Below are 24,114 nucleotides of genomic sequence, written 5' to 3'. Positions count from 1 at the left end.
TGGCCCCCTGGGTCAGTTTATGAAGGTGGTGTATTCTTTCTGGATATCGTATTTTCAGCAGAATATCCTTTTAAACCACCAAGGTAAGGAAACTTTTTTCATATAGTGCTTCATATGTTCGGGTGTTTATAATCGGCAATACATTTAGTTTATTTATAACTTGTTGCCATAATAGTTTAAAATTGGTCTATGCTTTCTGAAAGCTGTGCTGTATGAATCACTTCCATTGATGAGTGTTTGAGATGTGATTCATAAGTAATGAGATTTTGCTAGTGCCCGTTTGGCACAGTGTACACCACTGCTTACACTGGGTGATACAGATGGACTTTATAAGAGTATAGAAGGGACCAGCAATGTTGCTGTTTGTATCGGAATCCCTTATCAAGGATTCTGCTCCCCTCCAAGGAATGTAGTAGAGGAGTAATGAATTGTTTGTGAAGAGGTTCAACTGTGGTGTGCTATTGGGTTTCTTGGTGCTTTGCTTCAGAGTACTTTGAGGTATTAGAAATGGACCTTTTGAAATTAGAAGGCTGTGTCTAATGCTTTTCTTTCTTCCTCATTCCCAAAATTACTCTACAACTATAGCATTTATTATAGGTCCTAATACCAATCCTCCCTTCTTCAAAAAATTATATAAATTGAAGTCAATTTTTATTTTTAGGAAGATTGGAAATTATTCTTTGTCAGAGCTATTTATGTTTTGTTTCATTGTAACAGGGAAGTTGCATCATATGAAAGGAATGACCAGCACCAGCGTTGAAGTCATGGAGTCATTAGGGCACAGAAGAAAGCCATTTGGCCCATCGAGTCCATGTCAGCTTTCTGTCGAGCAATCCACTTAGTCCCATTCCCCCACTCAATCCCTATAATTCCCTTACGTGTCCATCGAATTTCCTTTTGAAATCATTGATATCTCTGCTTCCAATACCCTTGTAGGCAGCGAGTCCCAGGTCATTACCAGTCTCTGCGTAAAAAAAAAAAAGTTCTTTCTCACATCCCCCCTGTATCTCTTGCCCAAAACCCCTAGTCCTTGTACGATCAGCTAATAGGAACAGCTTTTCTTTGTCTACCTTATCTAAACCTTTCATAATCTTGTACACTTCTATCAAATCTCCCCTCAATCTCCTTTGTTCCAAGGAGAACAACCCTAGCTTCTCCTGCCTAACTTTGCAGCTAAAATCCCTCGATCCTGGAACCATTCTGGTAAATCTCTTCTGCACCCTCTCAAGGGCCCTCACATGCTTCCTAAAATGTGTTGGCCAGAACTGGATGCAATACTCTAGTTGTGGCCTAACCAGACCTTTATAAAGGTTCAGCATAACTTCCCTGCTTTTGTACTCGATCTGTCTAGTCATGAAGCCCAAGGTCCCATATGTTTTGCTAATTACTCCTGTCAATATGTCCTGGCGCCTTCAAACATCTATGCATATGAACCCCCAAGTCCCTCTGAACCTGAACGCTCTTTAGAACTGTGCCATTTAGTATATATTGCCTCTTCCTATCCCTGTTGCCAAAATGCACCACCCCACACTTCTCAATATTAAATTCTATCTGCCACTTGCCTGTCCATTCTGCTAGCCTATCTGTCCTTTTGCAGTCAATTGGTATCATCCTTGCTGCTTGCCACACCTCCAAGTTTGGTATCATCAACAAATTTTGAAATTTTACTCTGTATTCCAATATCCAAGTATGACTAAATTTGGACAGGTGATTAAACTTTTTAAGACTCATGCAGTTAATACTCTTTTAGCCTCATTTCAGGTCCGAGTCTCGCTATACCATTTCAATTGTAAACACAAATACCTGTAATCCTTTGACTAAACTCTTACATTTTCTGGTGGTTGTAATTATAACTGTCATAGAATGAAGTTTCTACTGTTAATTATTTTGCATTTGCTAGTTACTTCCCCTCCTGTCATGAATACTGAGCACTCTCCTCTGCCATGACCAAGTGGTCATTGCTCATTTGTGAGCCGAAGTAGTGGATACCTAGAAGGTATTTGATTCTGAGAGGGTATCACAGCCAAGCCAAATCCATTTTTCACATAGAAACTCTTTTCAACAAGTGTTGCTGGATCATAATCAGAAATGAAAACTCTGACTATGCTTTTTTTTTTAACCTGCTGACACTTGCCCCCCACCTAACAAAAGGCGCAATATCAATTTTATTATTCATACTACTGTACAGACTAAGATCAGTTGACACAGCATAGATTTGGATGAAATTTGCAATGTTAGTGATGTCTATCACTTAGTGCTATATCAGATGGTACCTTTACCCGCTAGGCCATTCAGTAAGCTTATTTACAGGTTCAGTAATTCTTCACTTTTATCAAAAGCAGGGCTGATGTGCACAGTTCCTGTTCATAGGAGCCTTAAGATTATTTTACCCTCCTTTGCATAGTCTCCAGCTGTTACAATTGTTTTCCACTCCATTTATTGGGTTAATGAAAAGACATAATGTAATTGAAAACTATCCCAGGCTATACTTTGGTAGTTGGTATTTTGCTGCCACTTCTAATCAGTGTAAATGTTGACACACAAAACTGTATTGATTGGATACAGTGTTGTGTTTTGATTGCATTTTTTTCCTGTATTTGGACTGATATGAATATATTTTCTAAATGGTTCTGAACTGTTGCCATGAAGGATTGCACTGAAGCTTGTATGAGGGTAATAACAATAAAATGTTTGACATTTACACTGCACTTTGAAAAACATCAATAAAGACTGAAATGGCTTTTGGATGTAAATTGGATTTACGTTGTGTGAGGAATTAAATCTTGCATTTGATTTTGTCTCTGAAGGTGAAAAACTCTGGAGCTAAAAGCATAGAGCTGCTGGTAAATGAAGTGGCTATTTAGAATTTCTGACACCTCCTGGCTTGAATCACCAATTGTACCTACCCCTTGCTCAAGTCCCCTGGTGTTGCAACTCTTGCTGAGCAGCTAGAGGCTGTTCACCATGATATGGTCTGGCAGCTGGGATTGGGTTCTGTAAATGTATGGACATTGTCGACGGGCAGGTCTCGACTGCAGTTCCACTGCAGTTACTGGCAGTTTTGTGAGAGAGCTTGGTGCAGATAAGAATACGTTATTGGGCTAAAAAACTATTTACTTTTATAGAAAAATACAAGCAACAAAATTTACATTTTAAACGAAAGACCTGAGAGCTTTATTTTCCTATGTTTGCAAATTTTACCAAACATATGGGCATCACTACTTTAATGTCATGTTTAATTTCTGATTAAAATTTAGTGAATATAGGAGTACAAATGACTAGATGCTGCCCATTATGGAAATAATAAAAACAAAACAATGTGGTTGCTAATGACATATTGATGTTTGTATTCTGAAGTTTCATTGGTGTTTCCTCCCCTCCACACTAAAATCAAATAGGGTGATTCTGACAGTGTGAAACCTGGTTGTGTTGTGAAGCTTACAATGGTTTAAAGTTTATCAGTGCTGTCAAGCCCTTTGTTTTTTTTACGAAGTTGCTCTGGTGATTTGAACATGCTCTTTTTAAAAAAAAAAAATTAAAATACAGTAGGATCAGAATAATTGAAAAGTGCTAGCATTGAATTTAACTTGCAATTTGGAACAAGGCACTAAATTTAAGCACTGCTCTTGAGGGAACAGTATATGATAATATCAGTCTCAGTTAATGAGATCTTCGTTATAATGCCACCTCGGACTGATTGTTTCCCAAGTGCTGTTATAACAAGGGTATTGTGCATCTTTATGCAACATTGATAGAATTTGGAGTGTGACCATGTTTGTGTACATTGCTTGGGATATTTCATGATATTGGGAGTTACAAAGTTAAGGTTTAGTTGCGATGCTGAAAACCAAACCTGGGCTTTCATAAATGTTTGAACAATTTAAATGGTTGATTTACGTTGCTCCATATCCTTTTTGTACACTTACTATTTGGCTTCTGTAATGAACAAATAGCGAGGAGGACGCCAAAGCCTCATTACGCCACTTGAATGCACTTAACTCCTGATGTTTTTTAAAAATTGTACTATATTGTAAACATACAAAGATTATGCAGTGGGGGGGGAGGTGGGGGAGGAAGGAGAAGAGAAAGGCTTAATGGCTGAGAATAGCTCTATGCATGATCGAATCATAAATGATCGTTATCTGCGTTTAATGGGGTTGCTTTTGATATGTGACTGTGAACATAACCCAGTATAATGGGAAACATTGATAGGCCCACTAACAGGAGTTCACACAAATGAGGAAATTCTTCTGTGAATTCCTGTTCATTGCATAACTACTGTTAACTCCGTTATTTAAGGCACGTATACCTACTGTCTTATTGTCCTTCGCTTGTGTATGTTTCGAGAGAATATTATTGGGAACACATTAAATATTAAATGGTACAAGTTTTCTAAATTTGCAAGTACCCATGGTAATTTTTAACTAAAATTGACAGGTGACTTTCCGAACAAGGATCTATCATTGTAATATCAACAGTCAAGGAGTGATCTGTCTGGATATTCTGAAGGATAACTGGAGCCCAGCACTGACCATCTCCAAGGTTCTTCTGTCAATTTGTTCTCTTCTAACAGATTGCAACCCTGGTAAGAAGATTTATAGTCTATAATCTCATCTGATTTGTTCAGTTCCAATCAAAGCCATGTTATGAGTGGTCAGGGTTATTACATTATGGAGATGGGGTTGCTGGGAGAGACTATAGATGCTGGGCATTGAGGAAAAGCCATTTGGTCCATCAGAGTTACTTCTTCTACATAGCATACACAGTCAATTCTACCAGACTCTAGCCTATTTATTTGATATCTTGAGGGGAAATTCTTAATTTCTTCTTAACCTCCAAAGTTAATCAAGCAAAATGCAAGCATAACATTCTGTTTAAGCTTTTGTGAATACTGAACAATAGACTATCGGAGAGCAGCTGAATGGGGTAGTGTGCTCCAGTGTTTAGTGTAGGAGGTACTGGTGTGCAGGTTCATAACTGATTTCTTGCACCGTGAATTCTCATTCTTTGCTAAAAGGCAGGTATGGGTTGAAAAGGAGATTTGAAAAGTCAGACATCCTGGGTAATTCATTGACAGATGTCTGCGAAGCAGATCTCCTTGACTCTTTGTGCAGGGATTATGTACTAGAGGGAGACTTCAGAAAGAAAAAGAGCGGTCAAAAAACATATTGTAACAAAATAGAGTGAGTTAATGTAAATATCTGATTCGCAGCTTAGTAAGTTGTAAACATTATATCATATCAACGTATCTGATAGGCTTTATAATATTTTTTAAGTATTTACAACTTCGAGCCTGCTACACCATTCGATAAGATCATGACTGATCCAGTTGTGGTCTCAACTCCACTTTCCTGTCTGCCCCCATAACCCTTGACTTCTTTGTTTATCAAAAATCTAACTCGGCCTTGAATAAACTCAATGACTCAGCCTCCACTGCTTTCTGGGGAAGAAAATTCCACAGGCTAGCGACCCTTTGAGAAAAAAAAATTGTCCTCATCTCTGTCCTAAAAGGGAGACTTCTTATTCTCAAACTGTGTCCTCTAGTTCTAGTTTCCCCCCAAGAGGAAGCATCCTTCTGGTATTCACTCTATCCAATCAAGTCCCCTCAGGATCTTACATGTTTCAATAAGATCACCTCTCATTCTTCTAAACTCCAGTGGATATAGGCCCAACCTGTTCAACCTTTCTTCATAAGATAAGCCTTTTATCCCCGGAATTAGTCAAATGAATCTTCTCTGAACTGCTTCTTACGCAATGATATCCATTTTCAAATAGGTAGACCAAAACTGTACACCGTACTCCACATGTAGTTGCACCAAGGTCCTGTACAGCTGCAATAAAACTTCTGTACTTTTATACTGGATTCCCCTTGCAACAAACGGCAACATTCCATTTGCCTTCCTAATCACTTGCTGTACCTGCATACTAAACTTTTGTGATTCATGTACCAGGACACCCAGATCCCTCTGTACCAGAGTTCTGCAATCTCTCTCCATTTAAATAGTATACAGCTTTTCTTTCTTTCCTGCCAAAGTTAATATTGAAAGCTCAGTAGCTATAGAGAGTAAGCGTGGAATATAATGCCATTTAATTAAGTTCTCACAATTACATTTAGCTAATATAAATTTGCTATCATTGCTGGGATAGCTGTGAGGGCACTGCAGTGGGTTCAGTATCCTTTGGTAAAGGAGGAGAGTATCACTTGAGATTTCTGCCCCATGTTACTATCCAGTCACATCTGTGGATGTGTATTGCTGTGGACATTTAATTAGAACAGGATTGAACTTTGCTGTGATGGATCACACAGTTGAATAGGCCATTGGCAGTCGAGTGTCAAGGCCAATAAACAAACTATGATTAGATGGTCACTGTCACTTGTAGAATTGCATGGCTGCAAGCCACTGCTTCAAGGGTGGAATGTGTGGAGACAGTTGGGAGTTGGGAAGAAATTGGGCTCCTTTAATTCATGTCCTATCCTACAGTAAACTGCTAACTAACATTTTCTGTTTCATTGCAGCGGACCCTTTGGTTGGGAGCATAGCCACGCAGTATATGACTAACAGGGCTGAACATGACCGAATAGCAAGACAGTGGACCAAGAAATACGCCACATAAACTGGATGGTCATCAGTCCTACCGACATTTGTCTCCGATGGAAATGAGCTGCTTCTCGTCGAATTGAAAAGGGGAATGGGTTGGGGTGAAGGGGAGGGGAATGGGACAAGCATTCCTATTACAGGTTTTAAATGCAACAGTCTTTTATTTGCATAAGTCTAGTCAGAACTCTTGATGAGCTTTGTTATTGTAGCTTAAACAATAAACTATTTGATGTCTGACAGTAGATAGGAAATTCACATGGAAAAGGTGGAAGATTATGACATGATGGGTCAGATAAGACCCAGATTTGTGACTGAAAGTGATACCTCTTTACTGGTATAAGTTTTAGTTGTCTGTGTTCACTGTGTACGGTCAAAGTTTGAAAAAAATGCTTGTAATGCCAGTCAAACTTTCAGGGGTTGAAACTAATGAAAAATGTAAGGGAAAGACATGCTAGAGATTTCCGGCATTTTTTAAGTCCCGAGTAGAATGATGACCAGATACAACGGAATTGTCTGTATTCAGGGAATAAGGAATGAATTGGCAGAATTTTTGCAATTACAGGGAACAGGTTTTATTTTGCAGAGAGCGTGGAAGTGAAACCCAAAATCCTTTTAAGTGACTTTTTTGCCTTGTTTGAATTTAGAGTCTCAATGTATTTTGTGGGTTATGTAATAGGGCAGGGTTTTTTATTTACTTTGATATTATACAGCATTAGGTCCTGTTAAAATTTACAAAATGATCAGACATGCAACCTTAAACCAAATTGATTGAGGGCTTCGAGCCCCTGATTGTTTCAAATTCTACAATTGCCTGTTTCAAAACACAGTTGTGTCAATGGTCATGCTTTAGGTAAGAGTATTGTATTTAAATATCTATGGCTGCTTTTTTGATGCAGAGAATTCACAAAAAGAAAAGGCTGCATCTTATTTCTGATAAGACTTTAGACGATATTAGGACTTAAGGATGAGCTGTTTGAAATACTTTTTAAGTTCTATCAGTTATTATTATGACTTGGTTGGCCCCTTTCGTATTACAAATTCAAAGAATGTTGATCTCTACCAAAGTTGTACAGCCACTGATCTGTAACCGCTGTAACTGCTGCCGTTTTCTTTTGGAAAGTTAAATTTAGATTGTCAGTTTGTCGGAAACCACACATTGTAATTAAAAACACTGATCATGAAACATTATTTAATGAGCAATAGTTGAAAAATGACAAACCCTGCTGTTTATGGCAATATATGGGACATTCAGCTTTTGTACAAGGCAGTGTGGGGTTACTGCTGTCACAGGATGTTTTTGTATGACATTACGTTGACAAAGTCCTAATCAAAACAGTAAACGATTGAGCTTCTGCGACTTTAATTCTACAAGTAAAAGATTGGTGCGTTTTCTGTAATGGTTCAAAATAACTTTTCAGGCTTAGTATTAATGTGCATATCCCAAAACTGATTAAAAGAGTTTTTGGATTCTGATTTAGAAAGGAGCGTTGAGATGTGTACTGGCACAATTAATGCACATTAATGTATGTAAATAACTGAAGAGGGCAACTAACTGACCAACAAATAGCATCCCCACCCAAATCTCTGTTTACCATATGCTCCATGACTGATATTATAATTGCTTGCCAATGCTGAAATGCCAGTCTTGAGTTGTATGTTTTCCAGTTGCAGCTGCCCTGACGACCTAACCTTGATGTGTAAACTGGTGTAGCACTATGCCATGCAGACCAGCAGGTTGCAGGTTCAATTCGAATTTGTGCTGAGTTGACTGATCTTATTGGGAGAGTGACAGGAGGTCTCTATACTTCGAGGCAGAGAGGAGGAAAATCAGACAGGGTCCTGCACCTGCTTCCTATCTTGTAATCCCTGCTCCAAAGTACATATCTGCAGATATTTGGTATGGTCAGGATTGGGTTCAGTTGCGATACACTTAAGACTTGTATGCGGTACTACAGGCTGCTGGCACACTTGGAACCATACCCAGCAGTAACAAAGTATATAAGATTCATTCACAAGTTCAAACTTTTGACCATCACTTTACCCTTCCCATAGAAGGAGAGAAAAACAAATGTAAGCATAAGGTGTACGCTACCTGCATTTAGAGAAACCTAAATAAACTGTTACAGGAAAATAAGATTTGACTCTTCAAGTTATAGATACTTTACATACTCACCAAATGGTCAAGTTTATCATCAAGAAAGTTTAAAATATTGCTTAGGTTCATCTGTTTTGGTACCTTAATAATTTGAATGCACATTATGCAGTTGAGATTTTTTACATCGTACTGGCATTGAAAAAAATCAACATAAGTATGTTTATCTTTGGCACACAAACATCAATCTAAGCTTACTTGCCTATCTAAGTTTGTATATACAGACGATATATTAAATAGCTCAGGAAATCAAAACCACAAACTTACTGGAGCTGCCCTGTTGCCCCTCTTGAATACTTTCATTGCCTGTTATAGCTGAAGATCACCTGGGTTCTAAAATGATCCCCAAGTGATTCTCAGAGCTGTTGTTTGCCTGGAGGCATTTGGAATCTCTCAATGAAAGAGGAAACCAAGCAGATACGGAGAGTCCAGCCTCAAGCATAGAGTGGAAATAGTTAGAATCACTGGTTGCAGAAAACATGTATTTGGGTTTATTAATTTTTAATATCTGAAAATTTATGGAAGTGGTGTAAGAAACATGGGTGTTTTCACTTACAGATGTTGCCTTTCAGATGCTGTTTTCTATTCAGTTAGCATTAATTTTCTGAATTTTCATTATTTGCTTCTATAGATTTCACTCCTGATTTGAAATTCTAAAAATACATCGCACCACACTGTTTAGTGATACAACATTTGTTACTTTGAGCCCTGAGTTTCATTTCACTTTTGATAATGAACTGAAATACATGAACGTTTAACACCAGATCCAAGATGACATTCATTGTCCTAACCAGACTTGGTTAATGGAGGACCGTAATACTAATGATTGGAAAAATATTAATGGACGAGTTCTGTATTTCTTGTGTAACATTCAAAGTGCTCACTGTAATATTACTGATTTCCTTTGATATGTGAACTGTTGTAAGACTCACAGGACTGCAAGTAACATCCAAAGGAAATGTGGATTTTATTACATATTACCTGGACATGTATATATAAATACAACTATTGCATAAGCTACATCAATACAAATCTCACTCTGGGGCTACAGCCACAACTTCCTGGTTATGTGTGACATGCTATCGCTTCCTTTGGTGATAGTCACTTACAGCTTCTTAAGGTGACCTGCTCTTAAGGTTGTCCCACAACTTCCCCCTTTTTCCCAAAGATGATATATGTACAATGATCAAAACAAAATATTATTTATAAGTGAGTAAGTTTAACGCTCTCTAAAACGTAGAGGTTTGCTTATTCGCCCTGCTCTTGTTATCGTGAACCTCTTCCCAGAGCTGAGCTCGTCTTGATGACTTCTGAGAATCTGGTGCCTTAGAACTCTGGTTGGCATGTTCTTCTGGGCTCGCAACCTCTGTTCGTTCATCTTCAGACTTTGTCTTTGAACGCAATACCGCAGAATTGTCATGTCATGTTGTCGTACAGCTCTCTGCGTTATCTTCTGCTCCATCTCAGAATCGCATCATTGGATGTTAGGACCTCGTACGATCTGGGCTGGTCAGATATCCTAGCAACATCTGCAGGATAACAGGTTCCTAATGCATGATTGAGGACTCTGCCCTTCTGTCCTATTTACAATCAAGCCAATTCTGATCCTGCTTGCCAGTCATATGATGTCTTCATCTTCCCTTGTTTAGACAAAAGTATTGCAGTTGCTGTGGAAAATGTAGAGAGATCATGTCTGGGCAGGGCGCTTCTTACCTGCCTTCCAAACATCAACTCTGCAGGCAACGGTAAGCCTATGTCCGATGGAGTGGCTTGGAGGTGCAGCATTGCAATCTTGAGCTCTTGTCCTGTCTGCCTACACTTTAAAATTAGTGATTTAATAGCACACACCATGCTTTCATCCATGCTGTTGGATAATGCAGTGATGATGTCACGTGATAGATTCCCCATGAGGCACACATGCCTTGGAATGGTCTTGTTGCATAATATAGCCCGTTATAGGAGATAATTTCTTCCGGCCAGCCAAATAGGCTGAACAGTGCACTGACTGTAACAGCAAACATTGCACTTAATGTATCTCATAACTGCCTGATGATCAGAAATTTGGTGACGTAATCCATTACAAGGAAGAAATCATCACCTTGAACGCGAAATAAATCTGTGCTGATCTTCACGTGGGATCAAGGGTTCCTTCTGTTGATTCGGCTGACAACTTTGACATGCCTAACAGGATTTCACCACCGTCCCAACATCGCCTTTGATTCCTAGCCAGTAGACCGTCCCTCTGGCAAGGCATCTGGTACATTCTATTCCTAAATGCCCTTGATGCAATTAGGTTAGAACATCAGAACGCAGAGCTTCAGATAGCAAGACCTGTTTCCCTTTGAAAATCACCCCTTGTGATATACTAAGCTCATCTCGCTATGGCCAAAAACAGCATAGACTTGTGGTTACTTCCTGTATGGTATCAGGCCATCCTTCCACAATCACCTTCTACAACAACGATAGGGTAGGGTAACGTGCTGTCTCCTCTCTTACTTGCTCACATTTGTGGGGTCCTAAACTCATGAGGTCAATTTTCATGACATCACACTGTGGAACCTGCTCAGGGTGTCCGATGTAACCATTTTGCTGCCTGGTTTATATTGGACGTCACAATTGTAGCCATGGACCTTCAACAAAAGTCTGTACAACCATGGAGGAGTACTCATGTGCTGTTTGTGCCACATGGTTTAAAAATGGCTTGTGGTCAGTCTCCACAGTAAAATGTTTTTTGAACAAGTAGTTGGGAAACCTGGCGATAGCAAAATCCAGAGCTAAGGTTTCACGCTCAATGTTAGAGTAATTGGCTTGTGTTTGTGACTAACTTCGCGAAGACAATTGACTTCCTGCATGACACAGGCGCCTAATCCCTTCTAGGGTGCATCAACCTCAAACGTGGTCTCTGATCAGGTCATAATACAGTAGCAAAAACAAGAAATGCTGGATTCACTCAGCAGGTCTGGCAGCATCTGTGGAAAGAGAAGCAGAGTTAACGTTTCGGGTCAGTGACCCTTCTTCGGAACCCTGTTCCGAAGAAGGGTCACTGACCCGAAACGTTAACTCTGCTTCTCTTTCCACAGATGCTGCCAGACCTGCTGAGTGAATCCAGCATTTCTTGTTTTTGTTTCAGATTTCCAGCATCCGCAGTATTTTGCTTTTATAATACAGTAGCACGCTGTTTTAACTTTGTAGAGCTAACTTTAAGGATTCAAAAACAGCTGCTGGTGGTCTTCCTGCCATATGTAAAGGGCATCTTTACACAGCAGTTCCCTAAGCGGCACTGCTTGCTCAGCGAAACTGGAGAGGTATGGGGCCAAAAGGTTGAACGGCCCTAGGCACATTTGTAGGTTTTCCTGTTCCTGAGGAGTTGGTATGGCTCTGACATCTTTGATCTGGGTCTGGGCATATTCGTGTGGCAGAATATGTCAACCCAAAGACGATGTGCCCAACATTGACCTGGCACGTCTTGCTATTAACCACAAGGCCCTCACAACGAGCAGCCAGCATTAGCAAATGCAAGTTTTGGTCATGCTCTGCCTTGGTCCACTCCATTACTGCAATATTGGTGGCTATTCAGATATGGCTAGGGACATTTTCTATTATCCTGTCCATGTAATGTTGGAAAATGTGCTGGCTGATGCACAGACCAAACGGTAACCGTCTTAAACAATATCTCCCAAATGGCATTCTAAATGTTGAGAGTAGCTGGGACTTCTTGGCCAAGTGGACTGACCTAATAGCCATGCTTTGTGTCGAGCTTTGCCAAATACTTAGCACCAGTAAACTTAGGATTCAGCTTGTCCAGGGTCGGGATTTTATGCGTTGAAGGCTAAATTCACTCTTCCCGGGTCAAAGCAAATCCTGAGATTACCATCTTTCTTCAGCACACAGGTAACGGAGTTGCACCAATTGGAAATGCTGGTGCACGCAGATGATTCCATTGCTCTCCATCTCATCCAGCTCCACTTTAAGCTTCACTTGAATGTGTATGCTGCACTTCCTTGGCATGCTGATCGTAGGAACTGCATCCTCCCTCACGTGCAATATAGCATCACCCTTAACATCGCTGATTGCATCAAACTCATCTGCATTTCAGGTCTCTAACTGACTCAATGCACTCAGTGTTGCAACCTTCCATACCTTTAGATGTGGTGCTGATCTCATGTATTGTGATGATTCAGAAATCTTGGCACACTGGAGGTCCTGTGACAGCTGGTCCAGTTGTGTCCCCAATATACAACATTTGTGGTAGCCATTCAGAGCTCCCATAGCTGCACTGCAAGGTTATCATTCCAATGCACTTCATTGGAGAACCATTGTAGGCATTCAGCCTAGCAGTGGTGGGTTGTACCATAGATTCCCATTTCTTTAAGTACAAGTCGTTCAGAGCAGGGATAGACAGAATATTTGCCCTTGCTCCAGTGTTTATTTTGACTCTGAGCTTATGCTTGCCACTCTCCTGTGGACATATAATCCCAATCATGGCAAATGCCTCATATTGCTTGGGCTTTTGTTGTACGTTGGCATACCTTTTGTGTTTGCCATCCTCTCTTGCAGACATTCTCTCTGCATGTGATCTGTGTGCAGTATCTGAGCTCAGCCTTCTGCACTGCCTTGTCCAATGTCCTCACATGCTGCAACCTTTGCACTAGTCCTGGTACACCAAATAACTGCAAATTGGGTGAGTCAGGCCACATTTGCCACAAGGCTTAGCAGATGTCTGAGCCTTGGTTACCATACCAATTGTAGCTGCCCCAACGATTGTAGCTGTTGGCGCCCAGCCGTGATGTCTTCAAATTTCTTTCCATCATTAAGTAGTGCATCTATGGTGTGCTTTTCTTTTCTAGCAGATCTTTTTGAAAGGCCTCTAGTGGGGTAGACACAATTACTAAGTCTATAACACATTCTGACAATTAAGTATCTGCGAAGTCACAATGTTAATCTTTGTCTCGGCACCTTGCAATAAACTGGTCAATGGACTCATCTTGCCTTTGCTGGTAGGTCAAAGGTTCAAATCTCTGTATTTGAAAATTTACCTTTACCTTGAGTTGCTGCTCCAGGAATGTCCATAGCTTGCTAGGGTCCTTCTGATCCTCCGCTGTCAATCCTGATGTATTGATCCATTGCAAGCCCTTGTTGCCCAGTGCGATCTTATCCTTGATAGCTTGTTTCTCTAGTTTGCTCACTTCTTGGTCCAGGAAACTGTTCCATTTACCGTCTAAACAGTTTAAATTCAGAGACCATGTCTGATTCCTTCCAATCTATAACCGGATATCTTGAAAGCTATTGTCTTAATGATCCTACTTTTTTTATATAAATATAGGACTTTTTACAGGTTTTCTTTTTCACAGGCACATTTTTTTTCTGTTTAGACAGATATGTTTTCTGCGGGCCTTCCCCTTTAAAAGTGAGACCGCATAGCTGCTTTCTGTTTGCACAGCTCTTTTTTTAAAAACTGAAACAGCATTGTCCTCTACAGCCAGTTGCAGCTTGCAGTACTGGCAGCTGCCACAATCAGGCTTCCTCACTGTGCTGTGGATCTCCAGTGGTGCTGTTGTGTTCTTCCCTCTTTTTGGCTTAGGCCCGCCCATGAAGCAAAAAAGGAAAGACTAGAACAGTAATAAAAACAAGAAATGCTGGAACCACTCAGCAGGTCTGGCAGCATCTGTGGAAAGAGAAGCAGAGTTAACATTTTGGGTCAGTGACCCATTGTCTTCAGCACTGCTTTTCAGATTTTTCAATCCACTGCTAGATTAGGTGAAACTTCGATTTCCTGGCAAATTGCCTGCTGTACTCAAGAGTTTCAACATCTCCCGGGGTCCTATCTGTGGTCCTAGTTCGCTGCAGTGTTGTAGGGGCTCCTGATAACTGTTCTCTGGTCTCTTTGGGGGCATGGGTTTGAATCCCACTGCTGCCACCATATAATATTGAGAGTGATGTGGTTAAGTCTTAAATTTAAACAGTTAATTACAGAGTATGATGGACACATTGGCTGAGGTAGATTGGGAAATTAGATTAGCAATGAGAGCTGAGCAAGACCAGTGGGGGGATAAAGCGCAGTGAGAGCTGAGCAAAACTGGCAGGAGCATAAAGAGCAGCGGCAGAGTAGGCTCTACACCAGCAGCGAAACCCATGCGAGAGCTAGGGGGTTCAAAACAGACTGACAACATTCAGGGGAAAGAAAAAAATCAAAATGTGATGTCGTGGGTAAGTAATTGGTTGCAGTGTGTTTCTTCTCTAGGTCATTCATTTAAAGTAGGAGTCAGGAAATTTAAATTAAATCGGGTAAGTATTACAGAAAATTAATTAATAGTATTAGCACAGAGCAGGTCTAGAGGTATTAATTAAAATTAATTGTTTAAACAAGGCACCAACTAGATTCTACGGAGAGAGAGATGATGAAACAAAAAAGGAGGGTGTATGATGCATGTCAGGTGAATTCCTCAAGTGAGAACCAGGTCAAATACAAAAATAAGACTAGCAGATAATGAGAATAGAATGGCAGTCAACATGAAAGGAAACCCAAAAATCTTCTACTGACATGTAAATAGTAAGTGGATAGTAGGAGGCTGTGTGGGGCCTATTAGGGCAAAGAAGGTGATTTATGCTTAGAGGTGCAGGGAAAGGCTAGCATACTTAATGAGGATGTTGACAAAATATTGGTAGAAGCACAGATGGTAGAGGTAATGGATGGGGTGAAAATTGATAGGATGTACTGGAAAGGCTGGCTATGCTTAAAGTTGATAAGTCGCCTGGTCTGTACAGGATGGTTTGCATCCCAGGTTGCTAAGGGTATTGGGAATGGAGATAGTGGTAGGGCTTGCCATAATCTTCCAATGTTCCCAAGATACAAGATTGGAGACAGGCAAATGTGACACCTTTGCTCAAGAAAGGGTGTAAGGACATTCCTAATAACTACAGGCTGGTCAGTTTAACATCAGTGACAGCTAAGGTTTTAGAAACAATAATCAGGGAAAAAATTAACAGGCACTTGGAGAGGTTTGAATTAACTCAGGAGAGCCAGCATGGATTTTTAAAAGGCAGATTGTGTTTGACTAATCTAATCTTGATGAAGGGAATGTGTTGGATGGTGTCTATATGGATTTTAAGAAAGCATTTGTCAAAACACCACATAAAAGGCTCCCCTCCTGTACAGTCAGAGCCATGCCCATGGCATCACAGGTGGCTCAGTTGTACAGGAGGGGAGGAAGAGGAGTAGCGATAGTGGATTCATTAGTTAGGAGAACAGATGGGCGTTTCTGCGGCCAAAGATGTGACTCCGGGATAGTGTGTTTCCTCCCTGGTGCCAGGGTCAAGAATGTCACAGAGCAGCTACAGAATGTTCTTCCGGGGGAAGATGAACAGCCAGAGGTAGTGGTCCATGTTGGTACCAAAGACATAGGTGGGAAGGGGGATGAGGTCCTGAAAGCAGATTTGGCTATGGTGGATTGGAAAAATTCACTAAAAGATTTGATGGTAGACAGGCAATGGCTAAAGTACATGGTCTACAACAGATATATATTCCTCTAAGGCACAAACACCCAATGGGAAAGGTGAATCAACTGTGGGTAACAAAAGAAGTTAAAGATTGCATTAGATCAATGGAAGTGGCTTATAAGGAGGCCAAAAAAAGTGGTGAGCCTGAGGAGTGGGAGCAATTTAGAATCCACTGAAGGATCAGCATGAAACTGATTTTTAAAAAAAGGAAAAGAATATGAATGCAAGCTAGCAAGAAACATAAAGGTGGACTGTAAAATCTTCTTTAGGTATATGAAAAAGAAAAGATGAACAAGGACAAATGTGGGCCCATTACTGGTGGAGACAGGAGAATTTATAGTGGAGAAGAGTGAAACTCAGGAACTGAAAGAAGTTAGTATTAATAAAGAGGTAGTACTTGAAAAGTTAACTGGATTGAAGGTTGATAAACCCCCTGGACCAGATGAGCTGCATCCCAGAGTGTTGAAGGAGGCTACAGAGATGGTGATTGTTTTTCAAATTTCTATAGATTCTGGAAAGGTTCCTGTAGATTGGAAAGTAGCAAATGTAACCCCACTATTTAAGAAGAGAGGGAGAATGGAGAACTACAGACCTGTTAGTTTGGCATCAGTGCTAGGGAAAATGTTAGAATCCATTATAAAGGATATGATAACTGGACACTTAGAAAATAATGGTAAAATTGGGCAGAATCAACCTGGATTTATGAAAGGAAAATCATGTTTGACAAACCTGTTGGAGTTTTTTGAGGATGTTACTTGTAGCATAGATAAAGGAGAACCAGTGGATGTGGTGTATTTGGATTTTCAGAAGGCTTTCGATAAGGTCCCACACAGGAGGTTAGTAAACAAAATTAGAGTGCATGGGATTAGGGACAATATACTAGTATGGATTGAGTATTGGTTAACAGACAGAAAGCTGGGAGTAGGAATAAACAGGTAATTCTCAGGATGGCAGGCTGTTACTAGTTGGGTACCGCAAGGATCAGTGCTGGGGCCACAACTGTTCACAATCTATATAAGTGATTTGGATGTGGGGACCAATTGTAATATTTCCAAATTTGTTGATGACACAAAACTAGGTGGGAATGTAAGTTGTGAGGAAGATACAAGGAGGCGTAAAGCAGACTTGGACAGGCGAAGTAAACGGGCAAGAACATGGTAGATGGAATATAATGTGAATAACTGTGATGACATCCACTTTGTTAGAAATCTGTTCGAAGTTCCCACTCCCAGCACCTGTCAGGACTGTTTTGGGGTTTTCCAGTGTGTTCTGATTATTCTTAAAAAAGCCTGCCGGAAAACCACGAATCTGTCCAAAATTCAGAAACTGCTGTTCCCACTGCCAGCAATGGTCAGAGTGGGAGTGAGAGAGGAGGGAGAGAGAGAGAGACCGAGAGAGGGGGGAGAGAGAGAGAGAGACCCTGAGAAAGGGGGGGGGGGGGGAGAGAGAGACCGAGAGAGGAGGGGGGGGGGGAAGGAGAGAGGGAGAGACTGAAAAGGGGGGGGGAAGGAGAGAGAGAGAGGAGGGGAAAGAGAGAGACCGAGAGAGGAGGGAGGAGAGAGAAAGAGGAAAAGAGAGAGAGAGAGATAGACCGAGGGGGAGGGGGGAAAGAGAGAGAGAAAGACACCGAAAAGGGGGGGGGAAGGAGGGAGAGAGAGGTTGGGGGGGGGGGAAAAGAGAGAGAGAGAGACCGAAGAGGGGGGGGGGGGGGAAGAGAGAGACACACACACACCGAAAAGGAGGGGGAGGGAAGGAGAAAGAGAGCGAGGGGGGGGGGGGGAGAAAGAGAGAGAGGAGGGGGGGGGGAGAGAGAGAGGTATTGGGGGGGGGGGGGAAGAGAGAGACCGAGACACCAAGAGAGGGAAAGAGAGAGAGACCAAGAGAGGGGGTAGGGGGGGGAGAGACTGAGAGAGGAGGGGGGGGAGGGAGAGAGAGCGAGAGAGGAGGGGGGGAGAGAGAGAGAGAGACCGAGAGAGAAGGGGGGGGGGGGAGAGAGAGAGAGAGACCGAGAGAGGGGGGGTGGGTAGAGAGAGAGAGAGAAAGACCGAGGAGGGGGGGAGAGAGAGTGAGAGGAGGGGGGGAAAGAGAGAGGGGGGGGAGAGGAGGGGGGGAGAAAGAAAGGGAGAGAGAGACCGAGAGGAGGGAGAGGGAGAGAGAGACCAAGAGGGGGGGGGAGGGAGAGAGAGACCGAGAGAGGGGGGGTGGAGAGAGAGAGAGAGGAGGGGGGAGAAAGAGAGGAGAGGAGAGAGAGGGACTGAGAGGAGGGGGGAGAGAGAGAGGGACCGAGGAGAGGGGGAGAGAGAGAGAGGAGGGGGGGGGGGAGGGAGACAGAGACCGAGAGAGGAGGGGGGAGAGAGAGAGAGGTGGGGGGAAGAGAGAGAGACCGAGACACCGAGAGAGGGAAAGAGAGAGAGACCAAGAGAGTGGGGGGGGGGGGGGGAAAGAGAGAGAGACTGAGAAGGGGGGGAGAGAGAGGAGGGGGAGAGAGACTGAGAGAGGAGGGGGGGAGGGAGAGAGAGAGGAGGGGGGGAGGGAGAGAGAGAGGAGGGGGGGGAGAGAGCGAGAGAGGAGGGGGGGGAGAGAGACCGAGAGGGAGAGGGACTGAGAGATGAGGGGGGAGAGAGAGACCCCGAGAGAGGAGGAGGGAGACAGACAGACAGACAGGGAGGTGGAGGAGAGAGAAAGGGAGCGAGGGGCCGAGAGAGAGACTGAGATGCAGGGAGCGGTGGAGACGCAGAGATGGGAGGGAGAGAGAGAGGGAAGCGAAAGAGATCTTGATCACTCCTGACAGATGGACATCTGTCTGGAATATTCCGCATCACTGCGTCAAGTATGCGGGCAGAGATTGAGTACTAATGCAAGCAAAAACAATGCCATGTATGTCACTAAATCAGTGTTCAGCATAGTGACAAACAAATAAGTCAATAAATTAGTGTTCTCATTTAAAGCTTCTTTACAACAATGTACATTTGTACATTGTAGGACAAGCATTGTAATGTGGCCCCCAATGTGAAAAGCTTGGACACCCCTGGGCTTGCAGAATGGGCAGACAAAGGACAGATGGAATTTAATACAGAGAAGTGAGGTGATGCCTTTTTTCAGAAGGGCTGGGGAGAGGCAATATAGACATAATGACAGTCCTAAAGATTGTGCAGGGATAGATGGACTTCGGGTTTCATGTGCATAGATCTTTGAAGGTGCCAGGTCAGATTGAGAGAGTAGTTAGCAAAGTATATGGGATCTTGGGCTTCATAAATATTGAATACAAAAGCATGGAAGTTATGCTGAATCTTTAGTTTGGCCTAACCAGAGCTTTAGAGTATTGCGTCCAATTCTCGTCACCACACTAGGAACCATGTGTGTATTTTTGAGAGGGTGCCGAGGAGATTTACCAGAATAGTTCCAAGGATGAGGGATTGTGGCTCCAAGGTTAGGCTGGAGAAGTTGGGGTGTTCTTCTTGGAGCAAAGGAAATTGAGGGGAGATTTGATAGTGGTGTACAAGATTCTGAGAGGTTTAGATAAGGTAGACAAAAGCTGTTCCCATTAGCTAATGGTGCAAGGACTAGGGGACACTGATAGAAGGTTTTGGGAAAGAGAGCAATATGAGGAAAAACTTTTTTATGCAGCAAGTGGTAATGATCTGTAACTCACTGTGAACGAGGGTGGTGGAAGGAAAATGATCTATAATTTCAAATCGAAATTGGATGGGCACTTGAGGAAAATAAACTTGCAGGGCTACAGGGATAGAGCAGGAGAATGGGATTGACTGGAGATGAGCTAACTGGCCTCCTTCTGTGCCGTAATGACTGACTCTAAAAGATATGATGGTAGATAAGCAATGGCAAACATATGAAGAAATAATTCATAATTCTCAACGAATGTACATTTCCTTGAGGAATAAAAACTCCACTAGAAAAATGATAAACCAAGGCTAACTAGTTAAGGATAGTATTGGATGAAAAGAAGAGACTTACAATGTTGCCAAAAAGACTAGTAGGCCTGAGGATTGGAGGGTTTTATAAATCAAAGGAGGACCAAGAAATTGATAGAAGGAAAAAATGGAACATGAGAATCATAGAAATTTACAGCAAAGAATGAGGCCATTTGGCCCATTGTATCTTCAGGCTGAAAAAGAACTAACCAGCCTAATCTGACTTTCCAGCTGTTGGTCCATTGCCTTGTAGGTTTCAGCACTTCAAATGCAAATCCAAGTGCTTTTTAAATGTCTCTGCCTCTACTACCTTCTCAGGCAGTGTGTTCCAGACTCCCACCACCCTCTGCCTGAAAACGTTTCCCCCCAACTCCCCACTCATCCTCCCCATTTTTAAAAATCTATGCCACCTGATTATTGATCTCTATCTGCTAAGTAAAATAGGTCCTTCATTTAAATCTTCCCTTAGCCTCGTCTGTTCCAAAGAAAACAACGTCAGCCTATCTAATCTATCCGCATAGCAAAAATTTTCCAGTACTGGCAACGTCCTTGCTCCTTGCTAATCTTCTTTGTACGCTAGTGTGATCACATCCTTCCTGTTAACGTAGTGACCAGAACTGTAGGCAGTACTCTAGCAGTGGCATGACAAGTGTTTTATACAGTTCTAACATAACCTCCCCGCTCTTATATTGTATGCCTTGGCCAATAAAGGAAAGTATCCCATATGATGCATTAATCTCCTTGTCTACTAACCTACTGTCAGGATTTTGTGGACATGCAGTCCAAGGTCCCTCTGTTCCTCTACACTTTTCAGTATCCTACCTTTTTTGTGTGCGTTCCCTTGCCTTGTTTGTCCTCCCCAAATGCATTAACTCATACTTCTCCAGATTGAATTCCATTTACCACTTTTCTGCCCACCGGACCAGTCCATTGATATCTTTCTGCAGTCTACAGCTTTGCTTCCTCATTATCAACCACATGACCAATTTTTGTATCATCTGCAAATTTAATAATCATGCCCCCTACATTTAAGTCTAAATCATTAATATATGTACCATGAAAAGCAATTGACCTGGTACTAAGCTCTGCGGAACCCCACTGGATACTGCTTACCAGTCACAAAAAGATCAGTCAACCATTACCCTTTGCTTCCTGCCACTGAGCCAATTTTGGATCCAACTTGTCCATTACCCTTGGATCCCAACAGCTCTCACTTTTCTGACCAGTATGCCATGTGGGACGTTTTAAAAAGCCTTGCTACATCAAATGCACTACTCTCATCGACCCTCTTCGTTACCACCTCAAAAAAGTCAATCAAGTTAGTCAAATAAGGCCTTCCATGGGGAGACAGTGGCGTAGTCGTAATATCACTGAACTAGTAATCCAGAGGCTCAGGCTAATGCCCTGGAGACACGGGTTCAAATCCCACCATGGCAGCTGATGGAATTTAAATCCAATTGATCCATAAATTCAATTAATTAATTTTAAAAATCTAGAATTGAAAGCTATTCTCAATAATGGTGCCATAAAACTACTGATGGTTGTAAAAAAAACCATCTGGTTCACTAATGTCCTTTAGGGAAGGAAATTTGCCATCCTTACCTGAATCCAGACCTACAGGAATGTGGTTGACTCTTAACTGCCTCTGAAAAGGCCTGACAACCCACTCAGTGTCAAGGGCAATTAGGGATGGGCAAACAATGCTGGACTTGCTAGCGGTGCCCACATCCTATGAAAGAATAAAAAAAACTAAACTCCTTGCTTTGAAGTATGTACCATTAAGCATAACCAAACTCCTTTGTCTATTTTCTAGCCTTTGTTTCCTCTTCCTCCCACAGTCGCTTATTAATTTTCTGCCTTCTATCTCCATCTTTGCTTCTTTCCCTTCTGAATCTACACTCTGGTTTCAAGCCCACTGCCAAGCTCGTTTAAAATCTTCCCCAACAACACTAGCAGATCTCCCCAAAATGATATTACAGCAGCAGGCTCTGTTCCCCTAACTATTGCTTTCCTGACCTTCCTTCCCCAAGCCCCCTTCAGTACAGCTGAGCCACCATGGTACCTTGGACTTGGCTCAAATTGTATTCCCCAGCGGAAGCATCACCCTCAACAGTATTCAGAACTAAATACCAATTAGAGACCAAGATGCAGTCTTGACTCCTGCATTATCTGTCATCCTCCTTGTTTGTCTGCCGGTTACCCATTGCCTCTCTGCCTGCACATTCCTATGCTGCTGAGTGACCAGCTCCTAAAGCATGCTATCTGTGGTGCTTTCAACCTCATGGATGCACTGCAATGATGCCAGCAGCTGCTTAAGCTTCAACAGGCAGAGCTTGAGCTGCTCCAGCTGACAATACTTCCTTCATATATGGTTGTCCAGGACATGAGAAGAGTCCTGGAGTTCCCACATGGCAAATGATGTACATTTGACGGGACTGAGGTGCCCCGACATGCGTCTATTAGACTATTATTTAAACTGACAAATAAACTTAAGATTTGTCCCTTATCTGGTCAAATAAAACCCTAGTTACTGTATGCCTGAGGCTTGCAGCCACTACTTGTTGTATATTTTTGCATTTTACTTCTGCCTTGCTTTTGATTTTATTTTAAAACTGTATTAAACCTGTAGTGAATTTTTAAAGGTTACTTTGTAGACATTGATTTAAAACTAAGTGTGATTGTACTCTGATTAAGTCAAGTAATTCATCAATAATGTAATCAATGGCAATCAATAGCATGAATTTGTTATTCCCCCAAGAATATTTTCTTTTTGTTTTCATACTGGCTAGGGTAGGCTATGCACAGCTGTTGTTTTGTCTAAACTACTGTTTTTCTCTTCTTGAAAATAACTATTGCTTTCCCATTGTTTAAACAGAAGTCAGTTGGTATTCAATGACCCTTGAACTGCAAGCCAGGACAATGGATAACCTTGCACATGGGGTGGTCCACTATGATATGGCATCAGAAGATGGAGTTTAATTGATGGACTGTATAACCTAATCAATGGGCAGGTAAGAGACACCATCAAGGATGTGTCAACAGCCTGGCAGCCTCGTAGTGCCTGTGAAAATAATTCGATAAGGACTCATGGTTGTCAGACTCTTGTTTCAAGAGAGTCTGATGGAGGCCTCGGAAAGCTGGAATGGAGCCAGAAACTGGACTTAAAAGGGGGCACAGCATCCTAAGTTCGGGGCTGCAGCCGGAGTGGACTAGTCAACCACTGAAGACAACGGAGGAAGGGACATCGACAGAGTGACTGACTGGAGGGTTCACCCCCATGCAAGGTTCTCCAGAGACTTGGTGATGTATGTACCAAAGGGGAACTGCACCATTTTAGGGAGCTGTCGTGAACAAACTAATTTGATGTTATAGCAGTTGTGCTATAAGTTTTATTGTTTTTCTATACTCTTTTCCTTTGTTTCTTTTCAGTAATCTTTTGTTCCTTTTTATTAATAATTGTTTAATAATTACTCAATAAAATTACTGTTTTAACACATTATTTGATGTTGAGGTCACTCATTCCTGTTATGTCTAGAATACGGCTCCGAACCTAAGTGAGACCCCACAAGGGACTCTCACACCCTACAGATTTTTGGCGAGCCAGCCAGGAGCCCGAAGACGAACATGGATGAGGCTATAGAGAGGTATCTGAGGGATAGGTTACCCCTGAAAGAAGGGTGGGTTTGACTCATTGAGAAGTCAGATGATCCAGTCTTTGAGGTAGAACTCTGGATGGAGGGATCCATGTGTAAAGCAAGCCTTGATGGAAGCAGTTTGGCTGGTGACATATCAGCGACAGTGCAGAAGAGATGAGGCTGGGAAAATAATACTCAGGCAGGAACATTAAAGGAAAGTTACTGTGTCTTTTATTTGAGTCTGTATAAATGTTGTAAGCTTCCACGAATGAATGTCCTTAGCTCTACAGAACATAAGC

At 42.0% G+C, this 24,114-nt stretch overlaps 2 protein-coding genes across 2 annotated transcripts in view; both read left to right on the top strand.

Annotated features, from left to right (window-relative positions):
• LOC137385179 (ubiquitin-conjugating enzyme E2 E1-like) overlaps positions 1-23,574 on the top strand; it is a 130,158-nt gene extending 106,584 nt beyond the window's left edge. The window contains exon 4 of the mRNA XM_068060189.1: positions 23,056-23,574. Coding sequence (XP_067916290.1) covers positions 23,056-23,083 — 28 coding nt within the window. The 3' untranslated portion in view covers positions 23,084-23,574. The remainder of the gene's footprint in view (positions 1-23,055) is intronic.
• Positions 4-8,733, top strand: LOC137351823 (ubiquitin-conjugating enzyme E2 E1-like; the record flags this gene model as incomplete). Its single annotated transcript, XM_068016700.1, has 4 exons — positions 4-83; positions 662-761; positions 4,438-4,585; positions 6,518-8,733. Coding segments are annotated over 4 exons (426 nt in total), but the record flags the coding sequence as incomplete, so codon positions are not given.
• Positions 23,575-24,114: the final 540 nt, after the last annotated feature.

The sequence above is a fragment of the Heterodontus francisci genome, chromosome 2 (genome assembly GCF_036365525.1).
Source record: "Heterodontus francisci isolate sHetFra1 chromosome 2, sHetFra1.hap1, whole genome shotgun sequence".
NCBI lineage: Eukaryota > Metazoa > Chordata > Chondrichthyes > Heterodontiformes > Heterodontidae > Heterodontus > Heterodontus francisci.
The sequence above is the reverse complement of the archived record's forward strand: the minus strand, read 5'-3'. Positions and strand labels throughout refer to the sequence as shown.